This window comes from Podarcis erhardii (genome assembly GCF_964252035.2).
Source record: "Podarcis erhardii genome assembly, chromosome: 6".
Classification (NCBI taxonomy): Eukaryota; Metazoa; Chordata; class Lepidosauria; order Squamata; family Lacertidae; genus Podarcis; species Podarcis erhardii.
This window is the reverse complement of record NC_138510.1, coordinates 14,002,965-14,029,110: the sequence shown is the minus strand read 5'-3', so window position 1 is coordinate 14,029,110 and position 26,146 is coordinate 14,002,965. Positions and strand designations below refer to the sequence as shown.

Genomic DNA, 26,146 nt, shown 5'->3' with positions numbered 1-26,146 from the left:
GAGGAGAACCTAGTTTGCTATGATCCATATTTTTAGGTAGTGTTGGTGATTGGAATAGTGAACATGGGACTCAGTGAGCTGTTGAGTGAAGAGAGCCTTTAAGTCATTGATTTCAAGAAAGGAAGAGGTCTAAAATACAAGTTGAATAATTATAGCAACATTTTCTGCATTGAAGTGATTATCCAGGTCCCTTCTGGCATATATATTTGAGGAAAATACCTGATTTAATGTTTGCCCGATGTGTGCGATCTTAAGAATGCATAGTTGGAAGTAAATCTGTTTAAATCAGTTGTGCTCAATCCCATGTAACTTGTATTTAAAACTGATGTGGAAATCAGTTTTGCAGCTTAAATATCCAGAACAGAAGCTTATAGACATTTATATGCATTTGTTTAAGCTTCGAGTAGTTAGAAAATAGCTTGGCTCTTCATAATTAAAACATGGGTTCCTTATGTGTCTTAAATTTGATTTGCCCAGATGTGGTGGCTTAAAAACTGTAGTTACATGCAGTCCTTAAGTCATACAGAGAATGACAAGAAATCTGTGGTGTAGTAGTGTAAGTACTATAAAATCCAGAAATGAAAGCACAAGTACACAGTACTAGTAATGATGTGTTATGTGGTGAACATGTTAAGAATAATGCAATGGAAAAAACACATTTCATCTTAAAAGCTTGTTCATAGGACTCTTAGAAGTCCTTAGTGTGGTTTCTCAAATGTATGCATTTGACTGACATATCAGTGATAACTGTTTAGTGTTTCTTTTTTAATGAAAAACACAGTATGAGAGAAAATACAATAGTTATAGATAGCTGCTGGGAATTTCAGGAATAGGGTAGGAATTTAAATTGGTATTTGCTTAAGTCTTGCGGGGTTGATAGTTTTAGCTGTCCCTCATCTTCATGGTGGAAGGTCGGGGAAAACACCCTCACTTTTGATGAGCTCTCTTTATGCTTGGTATGATAGATTTTTGTTTATTTTTGACCTATTACAGCTCTGTGACTGGCGAGTGCTATATGCAGTTATTTATCTGTCCTGGTGAAATCTTTTTGAACCTGTTTTCCACCAATATTTATAAAGAATGGGGTGGGAGTGAAGATTTCATGTCTGGCATTAAAATGTTCAGAGATTAAGTAGTTTTAATAGTGTGTTGGAGTGAAGGAAGGAGTTAGGTTGCTGTGGAATTTGAAAACATGAAAGAGAAGGGAGACAGGATAGACTTCCCCAGAAAAATATACTTTGATATATAGCTGCTGAAATTTAGTTTTGTGTACGAGACTCAAAATGGAGGCTTGTGCTGTCATTGAGTACCGGGGAAAGCCTGGCATTGAAGAAACGCAAATGATGCCTTCATGATCCCTGCCTTGCTTAGGTCTCCTAAATTTCTCTTTTTCTGGGGCTTGTGAGAGCTGTATATGGAAATAAACTACCCAAAGATGCTAGAGCATCTGTGTGTCTGCATCACCATGGCAGGACTTGATTTCCTGCAAAGGGGGAAGAGAAAACGCCAGCTTTTATATAGAAATATTGAAAGCTAGTGGCTGGAGTGCCTGAATATCTCCGTCAGATTTCATGGTTCAAGCCCTTCACTGTGCAGACTGAGTGGGTGCAACATGCTGACTGGATGGGGAGAAAAGGGGCTTTCTTGTGTGTGGAGTGGGAGAAAAGAGAAGGGTTAGTTGTAGGGTGCAGAATGAAGGACGTCTTCTCATGGGAGTGAACAAGATGGTATTTTCAAAATGCAGACTTGATGTGCAGCTTGGTGGGTATGTGCGTGGGGTGTAGAGCATGTGGAGGTGATGGGAAGCTGCTTGCAGGATGCAGATGAGAGGTGGGGAGCAGGAGGGGGCTCTTAGGCATCACTGTAGCAGAATGGTGGCAGGGGTTCTCCTTTTTCAAATGGCACCATGTTCTCTGTTTCAGTGTGTTGAACTGGCTGATGGTGTGATTAAAGACATTGGGGTTTTACAGACACAATTGGCTTTGCTCTGTTCTCTCCCCCTCCCCTTTGAAGTACCGGTAGTCGTTTGAGGCAACTCCCGTTTCCCTTCAGAATACTAAACTTGCCTCTGCCTTAGTTTCCCCATTCTGCTTGTTTGATGTAGACAACTGGGGGAAAAATGGATAGTGAAATATTTCATGCTTCAGCTCCGACACATGACTTCAGCTGGACATTTATTTTTAGCTGCAGCTACAGTTTCCAGTGGCAATTACTGCTTTTTTTCCTTTCAGTTTTCAGTCTTGCGGTGAGTAACCTAGGTTCATGGATTTTGCCTCTTGAAGCGACTCATGTGCCCCAGAATTTATTCTGCTTCCTTCTGAAATTGATTTCCTTTTTTTTGTTTTTAGGTGCTGGTGAATCTGGTAAAAGCACAATTGTCAAACAAATGCGGATCTTGCATGTGAATGGATTTAATGCAGAGTAAGTGCATCTATATTCCTACCACATTATTTGAAGTTATGTGCATGATTGATTATAAGTATATTTGTGAGTTCTGGAGTAATTGAATGTGGCTCCTTGAGGATTTATTGTCTTTTTAGGGGGAAAGGGTAGTGTTTAGTTTGAGAGTATGGTGATTGAACTTTTCAAATATGTGAGGGAGCCTGCTCTTAACTGATTGCATCAAGGTTTCATTTGTCAGGTTTATGAAGGCGAAGTTTTGCTGCAGTTTCTCTCACAATATGGCTGACATCTAACTTCTTCTGAAGTAGGCTCAGTGTTTTCTTTCAAAGTAAACTGAATGCACTTTATGAAGAAGTATTAAGGGTTGCTTCAGGAAATTGATTACATACTGGTTTTATGTTTAAGGCCACTGACAGACTTTTATGATTGCTGTTTTGGTTTCCAGATTTGAAATAAAATAAGCTTTTGGTTCTCTCTCTGTTTCATTGTCACTTTGGATGGGCCAAGCATTGTTCCCTGTCAAGCAAAACCTATTCAACTTAAGAATTCTTTAATTAATATCCTGGTTTGGCATTCCATTGTTTGCGGAGAAAGATGTATGACCCAGTCTTAAGTACATATTTCTTAATTGGAATTTCAAGGCTTACTATCTTTTTTCAGAATTCTACTATCATTACAGTATTCCACAATAATACCCTAAGTCACTTTTTGGGGTAGTATCTGGGCAGGACCCAAATATCTGCTCCCATCTGGGACAAAAGGTACTGCATAGCAAAATCGTCTTGAAACTGAAGTGGTGCAGACAATTGAAAAACAGTTTTGGACTGCCATGGTAGTTCCTTGCTTTCTCTACCCCCTCCCACAGTACTCAGCTTCTGAACAAGGTGGTTCTTTTTAGCTAATCGTCATTGAGATATTTGCCTGTGAATTTGTCTAATTCCCTTTTAAAGCAAGTTAAGCTAATTGGCAACCTCTCATTTATATTGTGGCAGCAATTCCATAAATATATTGTGTGTTTGTGAAGAAGTACTTCTATCTACCCTGAATCAATGCCCAGTTTGTTTTGGTCACTCCAAGTTAGGGAAGTGGGAGAGAAAAAATTAATGTCAATACAATTGTTTATCATATTCTCCCTACCCCCCCCCCAGTGTTTTTCTTTTCTAAGGTTAAAATCCCCAAATGCTCTCACTTTTTTGTTGCCAGGTAGGTGCTCTTGATTGCCTTGCATCTGTTCTGACTGCTATTTCCTTCTAGAAGAATGGGTGATCAGAATGGAACATAATATTCCAGATCACTCTAGATTTATAGCTAATAAAGGCTTTAGAATAGTGACAGACTTATTTTCATTCTCTTTTCTAATCAACCCCATCCTGGAATTCATCTTTTTCACTAGTGCTACAAGTATTCAGTGCTGTAGCTTCACATCCCACCAGTTAGTGGCTAGTAGAAAAACAGTAGTAACTATAGTGTAATTTATAACAGATTCATTGGGGTAGCCTTGTGAATAATATTGGACCTGGATCCACCTGTTAGTTCAGAAGAAAATTATACTACCTGCACACCAATGTGGAAAGACTTCTTCAGTCACGAGATTTTGATATGTAGCTCTTCTGCTTTTGGTTCATACTTAGTTGCCTTCAATAATCTGATTTGTTTTATAATAAGGAAGTTTTGAACATTTATTTCTATTTCAGAAATATTTTTGTTTGAGAATTCAGCAAAGGCAGCCTGAAGTCCTAGCATATGTATTGGCATCCATCTGTCTCAAGAGACAGTGGAGTGTGCCTCTGGGGGTGAAGTCACCGAAGTGAACTCCCCGGGGCGTAAGTCTGGGCAGTGTGTATGGAGGTCCTGGGCTGCCCAGGCGACAAGACCCTCCTCTCGGCCTTGCTGATGTGGTCCAAAGGAAAGCAGAGCAATACTTTTGGCAACAGGAGCTGCTGGAAGGAGGTGTACAAGGCACCATCCAGCTGCCTTAGGGACTCCATTTCAGATTTGTTTAGGATTTACTCCTTAGCCTTTTCTTCCCCCAAAGATGTCCCATAAGGCAGTGGAGGTTTAGGATCAGTTTTCCTTCTAGATGAGCTACCATCCCAGGTTGACGAACCCCATCTACCCCTCACTCTACAGCATGTGTATGTCATGGTAAACATTGGTTAGGACAACATGAATGAGTAGGAGTGAGCTTTGGTTTTCCTCACTTCTTCTCCCATTCATCCAGGAGAAGTAGTTCACATACTTTTGCGTCAGCTTTTGATTATTTTCTACTGCTATATCATAACAGACAAAATGTAAAACCATTTGCCACTGCTGACCATGTTATCTGAACCTGGAACTGTGGTTGAGCTTAACCGTGGTTAGTTTTTACAAGCCATCTTCAGTATCTGATTTAATTTAATGTTAACTGCAGTTTGCCAGTTCAGACCCACACAACAAACTTTGGTTAAGTAAAAAGGAGAACCTGAGGCACACTGCGGCTTTTTCCTCTTCATTCATGTTGCTCTAAACCAGGGATGGCCAACAGGTAGATTGTGATGAACTGGTAGATCGCGGAATGCCTGTGGTAGCTTGCACTCCCCTCCAAAAAAAGCGCTACAACTTTGGTCAAGGTAGATCACCGCCAATTTTTTTTATAGTGGGATCGCAGTCTCTTGGAAGTTGGACAAGCCAGCTCTAAACAAACCCTAACTGGAGATGGCGGGAATTGAATTTCTGTTGTATGCCATCTTTTGAAGGCTTGCTGTAAAAGGATAGGTAGAAAACGAAATAAAAGAAAATAAATAATAAATTAATAATAAAATATTGCTTAACTGAAACTCATTTAGAAGTATGTCAGTATGGACGAGTAAGAGGCGCTCTCTCATGTTCAGAAAAGTTACTCAGGCCTCAATACTTACCTATTATCACTTGGATAATAGGATTTTAATGTAGTATAGATTTAGTGTTAGTTCAATGTATTATTTGTAGTGTTTCAGTTACAGCTGGTTCTTGGACCTTAACAAGCTGCTCCAAAATTTAGCCAATTAGTGCTAATTGCAGTTAGCCCACCAAAAATGTACTACCGTTTCTGTACTTAACCATATGTGATGCGGTGCCTGGATGTATGTGTACATGATAGAGTGAGAGGTTGTTGGAATGGTAGTAGGAAGTCGTATGTCATATTACTTGACTTTTGGACCCTTAAAATTTTGGGGAAAGAAACTCTTCAGAATTGGTTTCCTCATAGTAGAAATCAGAGTTAGCGTATGTTAGTGAACAGTTTGGGCTTTTGGTGCAACTTGAAAGGAATGGGATAATAAAACTGGGGAGCGAAATCTGAGAATATTCCTCACAATGTTCTTGTTCAGATCCGGTACGTGGAACAACATTGTTAAGAGGATGCCATGTTTGATGATGGATCATGAAGACAATGGAAATTACTGTGGTCTCTTAGTTTAGGATCCAGATTCCTTCCCCTTGTCATTGGAGAATCTATGGCTCTTGATCAGTTTACTCAGTGTACACCTATACATTTAGGCGGCTTTACGAAAGTGGGATTTAAGCAATCTGTGTTCAGAATGGCATCCTTGGTTCCCCAAAAAAGCCTTAGTGAGAAATCTGAATAGAAATATAACAACAATAATGAAATAAACTGCCAGGGTGTCTGTTCCTATGCCAGGGTGTTTGAAAGCCTAAATTAGTGTCCTATTTTTTACTAGAATGCAGCTGTTGCTTAAGTATCCAAGCTTCAAAAATTATTATTCCAGTGTGCTTTCTCCTAGGTTCATATAAGTGGTAAGCCTGGGCAATATCTGGTTTTCAGTATTGTGATATATCACCAGCTAAACATCATGATGTCTAGATATATCACGATATCTGAAATATGGAAGGAACTATGCAAAGGCAAACAGGACAATGTCCCGGCAACTGCTACTACTTAAGGGTCTAAAACTGATAAATGATGATAATATCAATCACCTCATGGTCACTTTCATCAGCAGGCAAGCCAAAATGCATCCAAACAAGAGTTTTGGTTTGGGACTTTGCTACCAAATGGTGGTATTCAGGACAATCCAAAGTATGGTGATGAGTATTATGCTTTGCTGGTAATAACATTGCAATGTTTAGCTAGTGATATATCATGATGTTGAAAACCAGATATTGCCTAGCCCTCACACACCTTGTGATTAACAATATTTTGTGAGGTCAAATATTATGAAACAGTTATCATGGTGTGAACTTCAAACCGGTTTTGGACAATATATTGATATATCACCCAGCCCTAATAAGTAGTCCTTAAAGACTGTTCACATTCAAATGATCTCATGACAATTCCAAAGGGTAGGATCCCCTGCATTATACATAAAAGGCTGTGGAATTAGTGCCTTTTCTATACCTGTATTTACTACCCTAATGTGTTGCTGGTTTTTGTTTTTGTTGTTTGTTTGTCAGTCCATAACAATTCATTTGACCCTTGTCTTGGATTTTGCTATTTATAGAAATGTTATTTGCAGTTCAGCCCCCAAAGTAATCTGCATAGAAGGGGTATATCTAAAGATGTTATGATCTTAGGGTTAGTGAACCAAAGTTTGGGCTATTGATAGAAGGAAGGGTATGGTTTGCCTTTTAGAGAGTCTGTCTAGATTCTGTCATGTTTCAAGTTGTCCATGACAATAGCTTTGATTGGGCTGTGGAGGAAGAACTGATGCATTCTTAAATGCCATTTGTTGGTTGCTGTTTGACATGGGTAGTCTGGAGAAAGTCTGGCAATTTTTCCTTGCTTCAGTGTGATTCATTTGCAGTACTCAAAACCTACCCATTTCAGTCAGTGTTGCTCTTAAAGTAATTGAACAAAATGCATAGATTTCAGGATTAGATTTGAATATTTTTGCAGCTGTTTTTCAAAAGAGACCTAGGCATTTCACACCCAATTACAACTTGTGCTGGCATGATGTATGCAGAGGCACTTGCTAAGTTTAGCATCTTGCCTGATCAGTGGGCTGACCATTACATTTTTCCAAAACTTGTAAGTACCTGTAAAATTAGACTGTACCCTAACCTCTCAAAAAGCGTTCACCTCCCAGTTCTCACATGGCCCTACCAGTCTCTGCAATCTGCATACCTGTAGAGCCTGCCTCCTTCTCTTTCCTTGCCCCACGTGATACTTTTACAGCCAATGAAATTCCCAGGATGTCTTTTTCAAGCTATGCTTGGGAAAACAGAAGAAGCAATGAATGGTTAGTGAGTGGTTTTGAGATGTTGCCCTTTGACAACAAGAAATTTCATCTATGATCGTGAAATTCAGTTGGGTTTAAGAAACTGACAGACAAGATGCCATTTTCCAGGGAAAATTTGCAGAAATAGCTTAGAAGTAAATAACTCCATGCAAGTATATCCTCATTTACCATCCTTGGATATCTAACATCACATTATATAACATATATATATATCACTTGTTATATAACTGCCCTTGGCAGTGGGGAAGGAAAAGTTTGTGGATATTTAAGTTATGGTAGACAATAGGGACAGGAAGTTGTAACCATGGGAAAAGAGGAAGGGTGCATGTCAGTTGCTAAAGTGAAGATGTGTGAGTTAAGTGGGGGGTTTTCTCATTTGGCGAGATTAGGATGCAAGTATATTATGGAGAGGGAAATGTGTCTGTAATCCATGCATTTGAGGTAACATTTGAAGAGTGACTAGGTAAATGAATGTATGCTGCTATTGCCAGCCATTCACAAAAGGAGACATATGTTCAGGGTGGTTCAGGCCCATGCCAACACTGAATGGTAGTTTTGAGGGCCACAGTTCAAGAAGGAGGAGCTCAAATTGGTAGATAGGTTATAGGTCCTCTCTTTTCGGCATGGTTATTGCCTAATGTTGGAAAGAAGTAGAACAGCATTATGGGTTGAATCCAGGTATGTTATATCTGGGATAGATCCACTGAAATCAGTGGACTTAAATTATCCATGCCCATTGATTTCAGTCTCCTCCAAGTATAATTAGTTGAATTCAACTCCATATACTTACAGGGATTCCACCCCACCCTTTAAAATCACACATTTCCCCCCGTTTGTTAGAGTTCCAATAGCAAACTTTTTCAATCCCTCTTCTGTTGAATTGCTTGATCTTAAGCCTGAGTGAATGACCAATTGTCATTTGCCACATTCATTCTGTTGTATCTTTGATATGTGTGACCCCCTTTCCTAGAGAATACAAGATATTAGGGCAAGAAGCAAGGTGTTTAAATTTAAAGTAAGATAGTTTTATGTTAAAGAATTGGAAAATATTTATTTGAGAAGAGCAGTAGAATAATGTGGTGAGAATTTGAGAACTTCAGGGACTGAGATTCCATAAGGGAAGGATGGGCAAGAATGCTATCAGTTGTTTGTTGAGAACACCATTGTTATTAAAAGATTCGATGACATTTTGTAAAACAGATTAGTTCTACACTTGGGCAGTCTATTCACTTTGGGCAGTGTTATTTTGTCAGGCTTAAAGAGGTTAAAGTGCACACTGAAATAGAAAAATCAGAGTGGTTTAAAAAGCATGTATGTCTCTAACCTGTTCCTTTATTTGTAGATTATCCTAGTGACTCATTCTCAGTCACTAGATTTCCCCAACTCTAGTTGTGTTTGTTAAGAGTGCATGCTTCATTCATTAATAGGAGAATGAAGCTGGTAAAACGTAACTATCCATTTTCGTCCAACAGATATTGAATTGTTGCTTATTAAATTATGATGAAAGTAAATCCAGAGGCCAAGCTAGTATTTGCTTTTGTTGTTGTGCTACAGCTTCTGATGAACTCCGGTAATTCTCAGGTATATCGCTTTTCCTTTTAAGAGACAAAAAAACTCCTAGGTTTGATCTGGAATACTGAGTTCAGATGTAGTCTCAGTGAAGATAGAATGCCAAAAAGGCTATTCTTGCTGGCTTTAGATACATGCTCATCTGTCAGGATAGTTGAAAGCTTGGAGCTCAGATATGTATCACGACCTGCAGAGATTAATGGTTTTGCCAAACTTCTGTATGTAAAAATGGCAAATTTAGGACTTGGGATGAATACAGCATCTTCCATTCGTCCAGATTGTAACCTTTTATCCTATTGCAATGGTCAATCATTTCACTTCTGAAAAATTCTATAACTTGCTTTTCCGTTAAGAGAGCTGGTTGTAGGGCTTAATTGGCATGGTTTTATAGCTAAGTTTTCACTGAAGTGAAATGTGGCCCAATTTTATTTGGCCCATGGTAGTCAAATTTTCTGAAGGGATGATAAAACAAAAAGTTCTACTGCTTCCTGCTTTATAAATTGTAAGATTAGTCTTGGCCATTGGCAATCCATTGTGATAATGCTCCTTATGTCTGAAATATGACAAGTAAGCCAGGGCTGTTTCTGTGGTGGCCCTAAGGAAATAGATACTCCGCCAAAGGAAGTCCAACTGGCCCCATCACGGCTCACCTTTCAAGCTGTAAGACCTGTCTATTATTGTATCCTTTTTCAGGGGCTTCATGTTAAAAAAAAATCAAAAAAAATCTGACTGCTGGTGTTTTTATGCTGATTTTGATTTTCACATTACACTGTTGTGATCTCCAAGTATACAAAGCTGTCAGTTCCTGTTTTACATTGTTCAATTATGGTAGCCCCTGAATAGTTAAGCCAGGAAAAAAAGTGTGTATCTACTTTTACAAAATTCCATTTCATTTCTTTTTCTAAACATAGTCTAAATGAGAGATGGTATACAACCTGAAACATTTATGTACTTTTTAAAAATGGTTGTATGGTCTAAATATTTTAAAGCCCAAATAATTTAATTTTATTAAAATAAATTTTGAATAGTTTTTACATTTGCTTGCTTAAAAAAATTATTAACGACAAATTTCCACTCAGATAGGGAGTTGTTACTGATTACTTTTCTTTCAAGCAGTATGATACAGACATGAATTGTGCCATGCTGCATATGGCAAATATGTAGGGAATTTGTACATGCGTAATGGAAGAACTCAAAGTGACTAGGGTAGAAATAGGGAAATAAGTGCAGTATGGAAGAGATCCAGTGCAAAAATAATAGCTGTATTCTAAACCATCGTTTAGAGAATATGACTCTCCTCTTCAGTTTACACATTTCTCTTCCCCTTTCAGGAGATTGAAAGCTTCCACTTCTGTTTTAGATTAACCGTGTTTACCATGTTGACCAAACCTTAAACCGTAGTTAATCTTAACTATATTTAGTGAAAACGACAGCTTCACAAACTGGTACCGTGTCTTGTCCCTGTTTCTCTGCTGTTCTCCTCGCCTCCACTACTTCTCCCTTCATCTCACTTTCCTCCGTCTTTACATCCCTCGGTCCTTATTGGAATAGGTGGTGTATGGGAGCCTTGTGGGGGCCAGCTTGGGAAAGTATTGGTGAGGCCTGTGGTTTTTGCCCCCATGCACCTCACGTTCATCTGATTACCTCTCCTCTGGCATGGTCACAAGGAGCAGACTGGAAGCTTTCGCTTCTATTTTTTGACTTAATACATTTTGTTAAGTCTGAACCTGGACAAACTGTGGTTAGTCTGAACTATGGTTCAGGGAAACAAGGCAACTTCATAAATCAGTTTGAAGTTAACTGTTTTTCTAAACTGTAGTTAATACTAACCACAGTTTAGGGTTTGGACATAATGATTAATCCATGGCTAATTGAAAATGGAAGTGAAAGTTTCTGATTTTGAGATTACAGTATCACCAAAGGATAAGAAGGTCTGGACCAGACCATTGTCAGTATTCAGCTACAGTGAATGAGTTAACTGTTAACATAGAAAGTAACATCTAAACTGGATGATTACCATGTTGTGTAGTGGTATCCAGTATAAAGGAAATCGTGATTTTTTATTTTATTTTTTTATTTAAAGCAAAATTTCCTAGTTAAGGCATTGTTGTCTGTGATGATGAAGGAAGTGTTCAGTACCAGAGATTATGTTGGTCTCACTTCATGGGGAAGAGCGTATTAAGCAAGTGTGCTAAGAATGCATGCTTTTTGAGGAATAACTGAAAGGTCAAGCTTTCAGGTTACTGTATATTCGTACATTGGAACCTTGGGTTGCAAACATGATCCATGCGGGAGGCACGTTCGCAACCCGTAGCACCGCGTCTGCACATGCGCGGGTCACGATTCGGCGCAAAGCACGATTTAGTGGATCTGTTATGCCTTTAAAATAATCCCTTACTCTTCATGCCCAACTGAAATGAAGTTTAAATACAAATAAATGCTGGGTCTGTTTCTTAGCATTTGTCCCTCTTTGCCCCTCTGCTCTGGTTTATGCTCTCCCCTGTCCCCTGCCCATGAGAGGGGCTTGTCCAGGGGTCAGCAAACTATGCTCTGCTGGCCGGATCAGGCGCACCTGGGTCGTAAATCCAGCCCACGCCGCAAAGCTACAACCCGCCGTGAAACCGAGACTCCCAGCGATGGCGACAGGAGGAAGAGGTTGAGTGGCGGCAGCTCTGCCACTCAATTGCTGTGCCTGGTTTATCTCAGCGCTGTTTGATTGGCAGAGACGTCATCGCACTGAGGTAAAGCAGGTGCGGCATCTGATTGGCAGAGCCACCACTGCTTGGCCTCTTCCTCCCCTTGCAAGGAGGCGAGGCAGTGCATACCACTGGCTCCGGCTGCTCCCGCCTCGCCAGCACCAGAGGTCTGCTTTCCCTTCCCTGCCAGCTTCCACCTGCGCTGCCAGGAGGCGCCACGTCTCGGTGCATAGCCGTACCCTGCCCTGCCATTGGATGCACGGACACTAAGACCCCTAAAGACACGCTTACTCACAAGTAAGCCGCAATCGTTTCAAGGCCGCTTGTTCAGCACCTGAAGAACTGCTCAAACCCATGGAGAGGAAATGCGCTGTGGATCGCGCCCCTGGGAAAGTAAGCGCAGCCGCTGGCCCCCCTTGCCTCTCCTTCCAGCTCCCCCACCCCACCCCGTGCTGCTTCTCCGGCCCGCCACAAGGTCTGAGGGACGGTGGACCGGCCCGCGGCTAAACGTTTTTTGACAAACCCTGGGCTTGTCCCTTGTTTATATTACCTCTGTAATATGTTATGTACACAGATGCCTTCAAAAAATATATATTATCTGTAGCATCTATTTTAAGAAATAGTACATGAATTGGGCTATAAATACCTCTATTTACTACCACATGTTGCAGCTCAAATTTATGGCACTTGTCATGGAGGACAGAAATGGTTTAACTTTGTGTTTTGTGGGCTTCATTGCTTAAGTTGTCATAGGTTTACGGCTTGGCAGAGTTTATTTCCATTTAATGTATAGTATAGTATATACTATACATTAATGTATAGTAACTTTGGCTGCATCTGCTTATGGCTCGTAATGACTTAAAATGCGCCTTTTTTAGATAACTCTTCAAGTGGTGTAGTCTGACCAGTAAAGCCAATAGAGAGACTTTAAAGACAAACAAACAGTGAGGCATCAACTCTCATGGACTAAAGTTCACTTTGTTGATGCACAGAAGTGTTATCCTCAGTTGACACATGCAGGGAGAGGGAGAGCTTGGAAGCAATGGAACCAGAAAGCCATGAAATGCAAGGTTTAGCAGTAGGTCTGTGTAGATGGTCCATAGTTGCTTAATACAGTGGTAGAACGCATGGTTCACATGGGCAAGGTTCCAGGCTCAGGCACTGGCATCTCCAGCTAGGGCTGAGAAATGCTGTGGTATGAAACCACGGAGGCCTGCTGCCAGTCACTGTAGACATAATCTTGACTTGATAGAAGGCAGCCTTGTAGCTTTCTGTGACATTTCTGTGTGGAGCCCCAATTATGCAAAGTAAGACCACTAGCGTTCACTAGTGATAAGGCTGTCTTACTAGTCACGTTAGATTGAACAGATATTCTAGTTTTGGGAATTTGTGGTGAGATCAAAATCAGAATAATGATAAATTAACTACCTTTCACTTGCTATATTCTCCAGGGGGCGATTAAATAGGCCAATTCTGCTTGCTCCTATCTGTAGTCAAGACTCCATAAGATAATTATCTGTGCCTGCTGCATCCTTCAAGACTCCCAAGACACATAAATAATGATACAGTCTAAGTGAGGAATTTTGACTTGTGAGACAGTCAATAGTGTCCCTAGACATGTCTTTGAGTCTAGCAATGTAACAAAAATTAGCACAAGGTCTTTGTTTAAAAAAATGACATTAAGTGCACCAGCACACAGAAGTATTTTTTTAAAAATCTATCTAAAATTCAAGTTCGGTGTATTTCCCATTTGTCCTTTGTGAGCTTACAAGTTGGTATCTTCCAAGTAAGGTAATATTTTTTTAATTTTTTTTTGGTTAAAGGTGGTTGCCAAGCAGTTTCCCACCTTCCCTGGTATCTAATTGGAATTAATACAGTATATTGTTTATACACTTATACTAGACGCCTGCCTCTTTCTTAAGACTCCAGATGAGATACTACTGCCTGGAAACTTTAAGTCCACCATTCTGAACTGATTTATGAAAATGGCTGATACTGATGTTTGGTGCTTATGTTATATGTTTTTGTCATCAAAGACAAAAAAATTGCATGATGATTAAAGAAAGAGCCATTTTTCCTTTTCAGTGAAGGGTGTTATAAAGTTGTTTATATGCTTAATTTAGTACACATCTTTGCCAGAAGGCATAGAAATATGGATATGTGGTTTGTGTATTTCTTTATTTGGGCCAATAATGACTCCTCGTATTTCTAATTCATCTTACATGCAAAACTTCCGTTGTTTTATGTGTTCATGTGCCTTTGATGCTTTGACATCAGCTTAAAAGCTGTTGAGTTCAACATTGGCAATACCAGTGATTTCATACAGCTCAGAGATTTGGGAATAGTGTGGCGTCTGACTCCAGCTTCATTTGTCGTTTTCATCTCAAAATAGCTCCAGATATTCTAATAAGATGCTAGGAACCATTAATGAAACTGGATGAGGGATAACAAAAAGAAACCCAATACAGGCAAGATGGTTGTGTTGGCAGTGGGTGGTTCAGTTCATCCCAGAGGTACCAGTCATTTTTGTTTTGCTATGGGGCTGCATTCCCCTCCAAGGATGAGATTCATAGATAAATAGTGCTGATGATGAGAGATGAAGTTCCTAATAGACAAAATAAAAACTGACAAATTGCCAGGGGCATATGCCACCACCCAAGAATTCTCAAAGAACTCAAATGTGACATTGTTGATCTTCTAACAAATATCAGCCTCTGTACCTGAGGATTGGAAAGTAACCAAGGTGTAGCCTGGGGGTAAAAAGCTGGGGGATGGGAATCCTGGAAATTACAAGCCAGTTAGCTAGCTTAACCTCTGTCCCAGGAAAACTGGTGGAAAGTATTATTAAAGATAAAGTAGCCAAGTACATAGAATAATAAGCCTTGCTTAAGTAGAGCCAGCGTTGATTCTGCTAGTGCAAGTCCCATCTCATATATCTATTAAGAGTTCTTTGAGAATGTTAGCCAAGCACGTTTATAGAAGTGATCTGGTTGACATAGTGTATTTGGACTTTCAACAAGGTACCTCAGCAAAGGCTCGTGTGTAGTCTTAACAGTCAAGGGATAAGATAAGAGGTCCTCTTGTGGATCAGGAATTGGTTAAGTAGCAGAGAGTAAGGATCTCTGGAAGAGAGATGCAGAAAGTGTGCTACCCAAAGGATCAGTATGGGAACCTGTGCTTCTTCATAAACAATTTAGAGTTAGTGGTAAGCAGTGAGGTGGCCTGGATTGTTCAGGGTCATTGAAACAAAAAGAGATTGTGAAGCACACCAAAAGAATCTCTCCCGACTGAGAATGGGCAGTAAAATTGCAAATGCAATTCAGTACAGTCATACCTCGGGTTACAGCTGCTTCAGGTTGTGTTTTTTCGGGTTACATACCGCCAAAACCCAGAATTACTGGAATGGGTTACTTCTGGGTTTCGACGGCTGTGCGTGCGCAGAATCACTAAATTGCAACCGGTGCTTGTGCAGACGTGGGTTGCGAACATGCATCCTGCACAGATCACGTTTGCAACCCGAGCGTCCACTGTGTAAGGAAGTGTAGATTGATGCACATTGAGGGGAAGGGAATCTTAATGTCAAAAATGCACCCATGGGGTCTGAACTGGCAGTGACTGACCGCAAATGAGACCTTAGGGTTATAGTAGATAGCCCTATGAAAATGTTAACCCAATGTATGGCAGATGTTGATGGGAGTATCTGAAGAGCGTCTTGCTGTGGTCTTCACTGAGACCCCTGTGTCAGCCTCAGCTGCAGGGTGAAACAGAAGGAAGAAAAGACAAAACTACCCACAAGGTACAGGTTCTTATTTGCCCATACTCGACTTCACAAACTAGAGAGATGTCCTACTTAGTGGTAAACGCCTAAGAATTGGAAGTCCTTCCTGAGAAATCTTCACTTGATGCCTTCTCTTCATTCCTGCTGGTAGTGTTAAATAATTTTATTCATGGTGGATTGATTTTTAATCAAGGTGATTTATATCATTTATCTGAATCTGCAGAAAGGGGCTCATACTTAATATATGTATAAACAGTGGTGCGGATCTGATTATGAAACCTTGTTAATTTTAAAAACCAAATAATTACTTACACTGCCATTTTTACAATCAGGCCTTGCCTATCTTTGCCACTCTGCATATCTTCTGCATTCGTTCCTCCTCCTCCTATAGAGGGAATATGTTTAAAGTATTCCCGCATAGGGTCTTTCTCATGTTCAGTCTATTGATTTATTTGTCTAAAGTATTTTTTATCCCTTTCTTAAATTGAAAAAAGCTCCAGGAGTAGCTTACAGAGCAATAAAAAAAGACACCTTGTGAGGTGAAGCATAGGTGAAGTGGGAATATCTGCATCTGCACACTAGACACATTTCTATCTTTTATTCTTTCCAGTGTTGCTCTTTCTACTACACTCTGCTTTGGTCCTGCCTCACCCACACAAAACAGACAAAAATGCCATGATAGGTGGAGTATTGAGTTATTGTTCAATTACTGAGGAGACTAGAGCATTAGATGAAAATAAAATGCTTTTGATTGTAGGCTAATGTATTAACTAATGTATCTGGTAGAAACATTAATTGAGTTTAGATATTACCTATAGGACCAATATGGATATTTACAGGTTTTACACAGATTACTTAATACAATCCATATACAGATTATGTAATATTTAATTACTTAATATCATTAAAGAGGAAAATTAGGGTGGAATCGAGTGTTGTGCAAATGAATTTCTGTCCCTCAGTGAAGTTTCACCTTCCTCTTTTCCACCTGCATCCTCCAGAGATTGTCTCTAGAAGAAAAATCTGTTTTGTTTTGCCCGAAGGAGACAGATGCAGTACAAAAATGGTTTAGATAACTTTTTAATGGGATCAAATATGTGGCAAGATTGCAAACTTCTGAAATGCACATAACTCAAGAAATGGTTTTTATATCAGTCCTCTGCCTCAAAGCTGCTTTATGGAAGTAAACATCTTTTGGGTCCTGTGTGCTGAACAGGAACAACACAAAATCACTATTCATACGCTACTCTGGATTGTGGGCCATTGTCTTAAATAACCAGACATTTTAAAAGTAAGATATAAATTTCAGCTTGTCTATACTCCTTGGCCTATATGTAAATATTTATTATTCTCATAATTTCTGTTGATCCCAAGATGAGTTTTCTGTTACAAAAACCTAGACTTGTATCTTTTTAAAATGCAGTAAGGTACTCAAGCACAGGCTAATACAATGCTTTCCAGTAATTATTTTATTTTATATTAATGACCAGCTACGTATTAAGTTGGGTGGCCTGAGGTGAAAAACTGCCCTGCTGCCTTTTCCGCACTCTGTTTTAATAGTGGGCATTCAGTAATAAATACGCAGTTAAGTCAAATAGTTACCTTGAACATTTCCCAAGAGGTGCGATCTTGCCAGCAGAATGCCTCCAGCAAGTTGTGCGTACGTCACACCATAACCATCATATCTTAACTGGAAAATTAAGTGGAAACAGTTTTATACTGACCTCAGCCTTTTGCAGCAGTCAAAGTAGAGCAGCTTACATTAGTAGTTTCAACTGGGTTACTCCATCAATTAGTCCATCCGAATTTATAAATATGAAATACCTTTTTTAAAATCATCAACGTCATCAGTCACAAGGTTGAAGTTGATAGGGCATGAATGTGTAACAAATGAGTAGTGTGTGTTTTATTGGTATACAGTGGTACCTCGGGTTAAGTACTTAATTGGTTCCGGAGGTCCATTCTTAACCTGAAACTGTTCTTAACCTGAAGCACCACTTTAGCTAATGGGGCCTCCCACTGCCGTCGCGCCGCCGGAGCACGATTTCTGTTCTCATCCTGAAGCAAAGTTCTTAACCCAAGGCACTATTTCTGGGTTAACGGAGTCTGTAACCTGAAGCGTATGTAACCTGAAGCATCTGTAACCCGAGGTACCACTGTATAGGTAAAGCAAGCCCCAGAGGCTCTGTGGTTTAGACCACAGCACCACCCGCGTCTCTTGCCTTATCGGTATAAAGCCATATCAAAAAAGTGAAAGGATTAGCTACCATCATCCCTGGCCACCATTGGTCATGCTGGCTAGGGCTGATGAGAGTTGGAGTCTGGAGGGTATTGTCTTCGCCACATCTGTTTCAGAACTCCACTTAAATTTAAGTAGCACGGTTTGAACTGTTTTCTTCCAGTGAATTTATTCAAGTCACTGTTTTAAATGTGGGTTTTCAGCTCCCTAGAAGTAAATGGACAACACACTTACTGGTACAGAAACAAAATGTAATGCATGCACAGGCTATAATTTCATTTTCTTACGTTGTATTGTACCGTGTTTGTGTGTGTGATTTTAAGTAATCTTTTGCATCAGTTGACAGTTCAGCTAGCAAAGTTGATGAGGAACTTCTCCATGTTTATGCAAAATACTGATAATGTCACAAATTTAGATATGAGATTTGAATATATATGAAACCAAGGTTATCTTAAAGTTGCCAAATTTGATTCTTGAAACATTAGCACCCTTGGCTAGGGAGTGGGGATGATGGTAGATCTGAGCTGGGCCACTGTGGAATTTAGATTAGGAGTGGTGCCAGGACAGGATCTAGAGCGGAACCCAATGAGTGATGGGTAGAGACAGGGCAGAAAGAGGATTTTACTAGCTTTTCAGACCGCAATAATGGATGCTTAATGGAACATTGAGTGTGTTTTGTTTGGTGGGACCAATGCAATACTGGCTGTTTTTGCAATGCATGAGATTTAATTTTCTGCCTTAAAGACTTATTTCTGCACATTATCTTGAACCCATGTAAGCTATACGTGTTTTAGTAACTTTTAATAGTTATGAGATTGCACTGTAGCGTTCTGCTTGAAATTTTTCTTAAATTAACTCTTCATGTTAGCAGCCTTTATGCCAAATATTCCCCAAGGCTGTTGAAAAATGGTGACAGCTAGGTGATGTGCAGTGAGGTGGATATAGTTAGGCATCTATTGTGGTCACTACTGTGGTCTGGAAGTTCCTTGCATATACGCTGACATTTCAAGTAAATGTCCACAGGGAATTGAATATTCAGAACCTAAATGGTTTCCAAATGTGTAAAGAGAATAAGGGTTATGGAATGCTGAGTCACATCTCTGTACAACTTAGTGTGGCCCAGGTTTGCTAGGATTGATGCACATTTTATTAAATGACCATTGCTTTTGCTGAAACTAATCAGGATCCTGTATTTATATAGCAGATGGATGCAAGCTTGCATATGAAATGGGATTTGTTCATGTCTCATCAGTCATTTATAAAGTGACTCGAATTGGCTTTGTTTCTCAGTTAAAAATCCTACATTAATTGGTAGTGAATATTAATTGGTCAGGTAACTTTCTTTAAAAAAAATGGAATTAAATGTAAATAAATACCAGGTGAGAACTTTAAGGGGAGGCTGCATTTTGAATAATCAGAAGCCATTACACTGCTATCTAAAGTTTTTCATAGGGTTATTTCAGTTGACCAAACAAAGTACAAAATATGAAGTAGTACAAAATCATAGCCTCCATAGAACCAGTTGCTTAAGTACATAATATGTATGTTATCACTAATGACCACAAAGTAAGTTGAGATTATTTTGGGATTTTAGATCAGAATGTCCCAGTTTTATCACACTGGCATTCGTGAATCACCATCCTGGATTTTGTCCGCAAGTTTTGCCTGCAAAACAGAAAAATATTATGTCAGTGGTTCATATGAACAAATAGAATTGGAGTAATTTTGTGTTTCACTAAAAAGAGGAGTCCATATACAAAGGAAAGCAATTCATAATAGGAAGCAATTTCCAGCAGAAAGGTCTGAGGCCAAAGAGTTTTGATCACAGAGGGCTTTTAAGTCAAGATGTGCAAAAGCTGTCCAATTGGGGGGGGGGGGCTTTTCCTGAGAATTCCCCAAAACTAAAAAAAAACCACAGTTCAGAAAAGTTCCTGTAACATTTCTAGCCTCTACCATACACCCATTTCCCTCAATATTAATAAATTGCGTTGGGGAGGGGGAAGTTGCCTCTGAGAGTCAAATTCTCAGCTCCCTCCATGCTTAAACCCTCCATTGTTCACAAGGAATGAGTCAGGTGGCGTAAAGAACTACTCTTCCCAGTGTCAGCAGTGTAGGCTCCCGAGTGTGGCCAGAATTTATTCATGCAACGTGAGAAATGACTTAGATCATGGGTAGCCAAAGGAACGCCCGGGGGCCGGATCCGGCCCAATCACCTTCTAAATCTGGCCCATGGATGGTCCAGGAATCAGCGTATTTTTACATGAGTGGAATATGTCCTTTTATTTAAAATGCATCTCTGGGTTATTTGTGGGGCCTGCCTGGTGTTTTTACATGAGTGGAATATGTCCTTTTATTTAAAATGCATCTCTAGGTTATTTGTGGGGCATAGGAATTTGTTCCCCCCCAAATATATATATATATAGAGAGAGAGAGAGAGAGAGAGAGTCCAGCCCCCAACAAGGTCTGAGGGACAGTGGACCGGCCCCCTGCTGAAAACGTTTGCTGACGCCTGACTTAAATGAAGTCACCCTCAGCTTAACTTTGGAAAATGTAGTTTTGTGGTGTTATTTTGATTTTGCTGTGGTTTTTTTTTTTTTTCTTGTTTAATTCCTGTTGGTCAGTGAGTAAAAAAGGAATAAACTTAGGCAATAAATGTAAGGATATATATTTTTTTTAACCCCACAGCATCCATAGTTCACGTCTGCAAGAATTGCAGGCTTTGACTTTGCTGCTGCCTTCTCCTAGTACCCACCCCTGATTCCAGCCAGCCTTTCACAAATTAAGTATGGAAATAGGAGGGAGTGAGAAAAAGGGCAGATGAAATGACATTTATCAGCTGAGATGAAATGGGGAGGTTGGTGGGTTTGTTTTGTATTGGCTAGGGAATTTTCGAACATAGACACGCACACAACACCTGTTCTGAAATCCTTCTTCATTCCTACTTTTACGCATCTGGAATTTATAACGGAGGGTTTTTCCTTAATTGAAATTAGTAGGGTAACGCTTAAAAGGCACTTGTGCTTTGGGGATTGTGGTCTGTTTGTAAAAGGTTATGTCTGGCCATTTAGGTGTCTGTTTCCACAGTAGTTCTTGTGGATAAGGTGGCACAGTGCGGAACAGACAGAAGAGAAGAGTATTCACACTTAGCAAAAAACCTCAAACTGTCTTTGACAACATTGCTGGTTGGGTGGTCTGTAGAATCTTAAGAACGTTATGATTTGTTTTCTGTTTCTGTTATGCACTTCAGTAGGATATTTATATGTTTGTAGAAATATTAAATTTAAAGAAATAAACACATTAATAGGGTGCATTTCTGCCTTAAAATTGTATTAACATAATCCCTACACCACCCACAAATGGATGCTATTCTGATCTGACTCCCTGAGAGGCTATGTTAGAATAGGCGATGATTTACTGCAGAGGTTAAATAAAATTCTTTAAAAAAAACAAAAACATGCAGGTTTGATATGTGCCCTTTCCTAGTAAAATTGAGGTTACAATAATTAACATAGTAGTGAATTTTCCATATTTGTTTTTTGAACAATTTCAAAATTAGAACACATACAGACTTCTTGACTAAGATCAAGTTTGAAAAGCTAGATTCTTTGGAAATATTTTGTTGGGTAGTTACTCAGTTTCGGATCCTTCTCAGACTATATTTAAAAACTAACCACAGTTCCGCAAGTTCAGACATCATTAGGAATTGTGGGTAGTTAAAACTGAAAGCAGATGCTTCTCATTTCCTGGTGCACAAAACTTGGGGGTAGGGTTGAGTACATATACCTGAGGTTCACTGTGGCTATTGTTTGAAGCTATTGTACATGATACTTAGTATTACGTGGGAACTGGGTCTGTCTCTCGCTCACCTGCTATTTACCAGAGTAAAGACAAGGTGGCACCTAGCTCTTTGTATTTAAAAATGTAATACATTTTGCAAACCATTTTGTTGGGGTGTTTAAAAGCAAAGTAGGCCTGTGTGCCCACTTCTTTTGTTCTGTAAATTGTACTTGAAAAAAATGAAAGTTAAGATTATATGACATGTTTAAATAAATAAATAAATTTAAAAATTGTCCAGCACCTTAGAGACCAACTAAGCACAAGAAGGCTTATACCCAGAACAAACTTAGTTGGTCTCATTTTTTAATTTTTTTATTTCGACTCAGTCAGACCAACATGGCTACCTACCTGAATCTATGACAGTTTGTTTGAGGTAGGATTTGGAAAGGGAGCATATTGTAAAGGCAGGATGACTGGGAGCAAGAGGTGTAGGTTCTGTAACTTCAGTGATTTTTATCAGTCATAACTTGTACATTTTTCAACCTTGTATGCATTTATTTTAAGTGACGGTGACACATATTCAACTCTTTCTGCCCCTCATTGAGAAGATTAACATAAATTCATACCTGATTCATTCATACCTGATTGATAGGATCATTGTTCTAACACAAGAGGATCTCTGCAATAGGGCTAGAGTAGTGGAGGACACATTAATCGATTTCATAGCCATTAAGCCATGACGTATGCTAAACCTGTTGGTTTGCTCCAGGCGCAAGTCTTTAAAACCTTGGTTTCAAACCTTAGTTAAAATGGGAACCTTGTTCAGCCTGAACTATAGTTAAGGTAAGGGGCTGGGAGAGGCATACTTTTATGTCCTGACCAGGATGTTAAAAGGGTGAATTAAGAATTTTGAAGTGCTTGACACACTCAAATTGTTGTCTACAAATTACTGCATTTCGTGTTCTAAATCGATGTCCACAGATGAATTCTATTTTGGGGCTCTCAAAAGGGTAAAAAAGAAATGAGCGTGCTGCATGTTTCTGTGTGCATGTGTTGCTGAACCCCATAACTTCTCGGGGGTAGGGAACTTCAGACTTCGGAGCTGAATATAGCCTTTCAATGCTTCCAAGGGTTGAGACTTGAGATTCTCCTAGACACACCCTAAATTCTTTTTACTAGGTTGGCACACGTCCTTAAGCTCAAATAATGCCTTTTGCTTGACTGCATGAAGAATAGAATGGTGTGTGTAGAAATTAGCTTATACAAAAGTAAAACTTAGATTTCTTGCTCTGCCCACATTTGTCTTTGGCCTCACCTACCGCGGGCATGTGGCTCTCAGAAGGGAATGGACCGAAAACGTTTCTCCTCCCTGTTTTAAATGGATCATTGTTGAAGTGCGGGACATTTCACTTCCAGTATGACAGCTAATGGGATTTGACTGCAGCTTGCCTCTTGGGAATAGTTTTATCAGACGCAGCAGGTTTTTAGAATTTTCATGATAAAAGCTCTTAAAGCAAACATGCATTTATCTTGATTTTGACTCTTGGATATCAAGGAAGTTTTAATGCTGTGATCTTTGACACAGCTTAAATGCAACTTCTTTTTTGAAGCTATTTGGAATTGTAACTTGTTTTTCTCTGGTGTCTCAAAGAAACTTCACTGACCTTCCTGACAAACTGACGAAGGCTTCTTTTTAGTCCTTCTAAAACAGTCAAAACAAGAGTCTGATCACAATTGTAACAACTTGCATGGTCCCAGTGGGATTGAAGTTTATTCTAGGGCTCAGTTGGGTCAAAGCATTCTTTGGAAAGCGTTTAAAATAAGTTTATGTGGCTGCACCTCAGAACTTGAATTAAAGAAAGATTGAGTGATACATAAAAGTGTATGGAAATGTCTGAGATAAGAATATAAACTACTGGATAAATGTGACTCTTATAGTTCATTTCTTGCCATTTTGCCTAGTATTAAAATCAAGCAGTTTCTAGGATACATACAGCTGTGTCCATGGACAGTGCCAGGTTTTCTGCTTTTAGATGAACTCCCCCCTTTCTAACCCCCTCCCAATCAATAAGTTGGGCTGTCTGTTGTTACTTTTAAAGTACCTTGCATATTTCTCTGATCAAATGTTCAGCCTTTTTTAAAAAACAAGACCAGCAAAATAAATTTTAAAAGTTGAAAATTGGTTTTGCAGGAAGGGTTGGGTTTGGATTATCACAAAGCTCAGCTAAGCAGCGCTGTGCATGCCCTCTTTCCCCCTTAAAACCTGTGGAACAGATTTCTTCTGAACTGTATATCAAGTTTTGTATTTCTGCTCAAATTGGGGCAAACCACAAGCCTTGTGTGTCTGTAGCCACCCTTAAATGCTTTGTGTAAAAAGAGATGTTGGTGACTTAAAAAGAATAAACTTTATATTTTAAAACATTTTATCTTAGTGGTCCCTTCCTAATTTAGAAGGATGGAAGCACAATCTGGCAATGTTTTTGAACAGTAATAATTTTAAGAATAGTGAGTAAGATTCAACTAAGTTACTGCTTGAACAGGATAAGGTCCACTTACATAAAAGGACTCCATCTCCTACACTGCACCTCCATGCCCTCAAAATCTGCTATAAATGGTTGAGGGGAAGCCCAAAGCAGGTTTGGGGGAACGCACAAGGGAAGAAGAATGGGGAAGGTTCTGTTTTGTGAGCAGAGTTCGTTTCACACACTCACACCCCACTTAGTGCTACGTTGAATTTCAACCAGTGTTTCCTCGGTTGTACATTGCTTAAGTCAGCAACTAAAGATTTTCTACACTTGTATAAAGTAGTTCAATTTATCATTGTTACTGATTTGGACAGGTTATTGGTTGAACTCTTGATGTAGGAAACATGGGGCATCATTGTCATGGAAAAATGTACACTTAGTAAATATTACAAAATGAAGTTATACGTTCATTGCTGTAATAAGACTCTTTGTTTACCGAACATGCCATAGGGCCATGGTAACACAGACAGAAATAGGGACTTGAGTGCTCCTGTGTTAAAGACAATGATGACTACCTAGCAGCTTGTCAATTGCAGGAATTTTGCACCACTTTGAAATACATCATCACTTAATTGGCTTATCAGTAACTTGGAAGTCCACTAAACATTTGAACTTTGTTACATATCTTTGGATGCAAAGTCTTCTAACAGGGCCAGGTAATAGCTGGGAGCGTATGACACTCTGCTCAAGAATCACCACTGGCTCCATGTAACTGCTGCTTTTTGTGTCGTACATGCCTCGAATTGAGCCACCTTAAAGCTCCTATTATCCTTAACCATTGACAATGCTGGCTGGAGTTGGAGTGCCACACGTTAGGCATTCCTGCTTTTGAGAGTTGATACTACTCATCATAGCAAGGGTGTAGGTAGTGAATTGTTGGATAGATTTGCACCTAGTGTTATGCACTCATTATTAATAATAATTGGGGTTCAAAAAGCACACAGCTGTTTTTGAGCATGCCTCTTTGCACTGTGTATTGGGCAAGCTTCACATCCATATGATAGCATTACCGACTAGAAAAATTACTGGTGTCTTCATTACAATAGAATTTTTAGTTGTCCAACAAAGACCTTCAGTAAAACTTGCACTGCAAGACAATTTATTCCATTACTAGACTTTTGTAGGCTCAGACCAAGTCTTAGCCTCATATGAGGGCCAAGGTCTTTAGGTATGATTTGATGTGCTAAATCCAATGAAGTAAATGAAAGTTGGGAGAGCACAATTAAAATTACTTTCTTTCAAATGGGTTAAGAAAGTGGAGAATAGTTTCATAAATTCAGCAAACTAAGAAAGAGCAGCCGGAAAACCTTTTTAATTTTGACAGGTACTGCACATAACGTCTTTTGGCTGGTGTGGAATGTTGTATTGACTTTTCTTTCTAGCCACGCTAAGGAGAATGTATGCTTCTCAAAGGGTTATGTTTAAGCATAAAAGTGACTACAAAATAATAGATTGTTATATAATCAAGGTGTATAGGCTTCAAAACAGACCATTGTCAATTAATAGGAATATTATTGGGACCATGGTGGTGAAGGAAAAGCATAATTAACAGCATAATCCTGTATATGTCTACTTAGAAGTAAGTCTGACTGAGTTCAGTGAGGATTACTCTCAGGTTATAGGGTTGCTCTCTTGATGTTTTTGGATTGGTGGGTATCATGCACTGAGGTCTATAGGGAGATGCAGGGTGGCCTTTGTAGAACGGTGGTTTTAATCCATAATACTGAACAGATCACACAATAATACATCCTATTAAGCAAAACTTTGGCTTAGAAGGAATACACAGCAGCTTTGCTCCCACTTGCCGCTGTACTATGCTCAGCATGTCATTCAAATCTGGACTTGAGGTTAAGCTCTCTCCAGATAAACTACAAGCTTGTAAACCAAGGTTAGTTCAGATAAATGATACTTTAATATTAAGAACGTTTTAGCCTTCAGATAAT

General features: G+C 39.4%; 1 protein-coding gene across 6 annotated transcripts in view; it reads left to right on the top strand.

Annotated features, from left to right (window-relative positions):
* Positions 1 to 26,146, top strand: part of GNAS (GNAS complex locus) — a 165,495-nt gene that overhangs the window by 70,699 nt on the left and 68,650 nt on the right. For all 6 annotated transcript variants that reach the window (XM_081867938.1, XM_081867939.1, XM_081867941.1 and 3 more), the window contains exon 2: positions 2,349 to 2,421. In XM_081867938.1, coding sequence (XP_081724064.1) covers positions 2,349 to 2,421 — 73 coding nt within the window. The remainder of the gene's footprint in view (positions 1 to 2,348; positions 2,422 to 26,146) is intronic.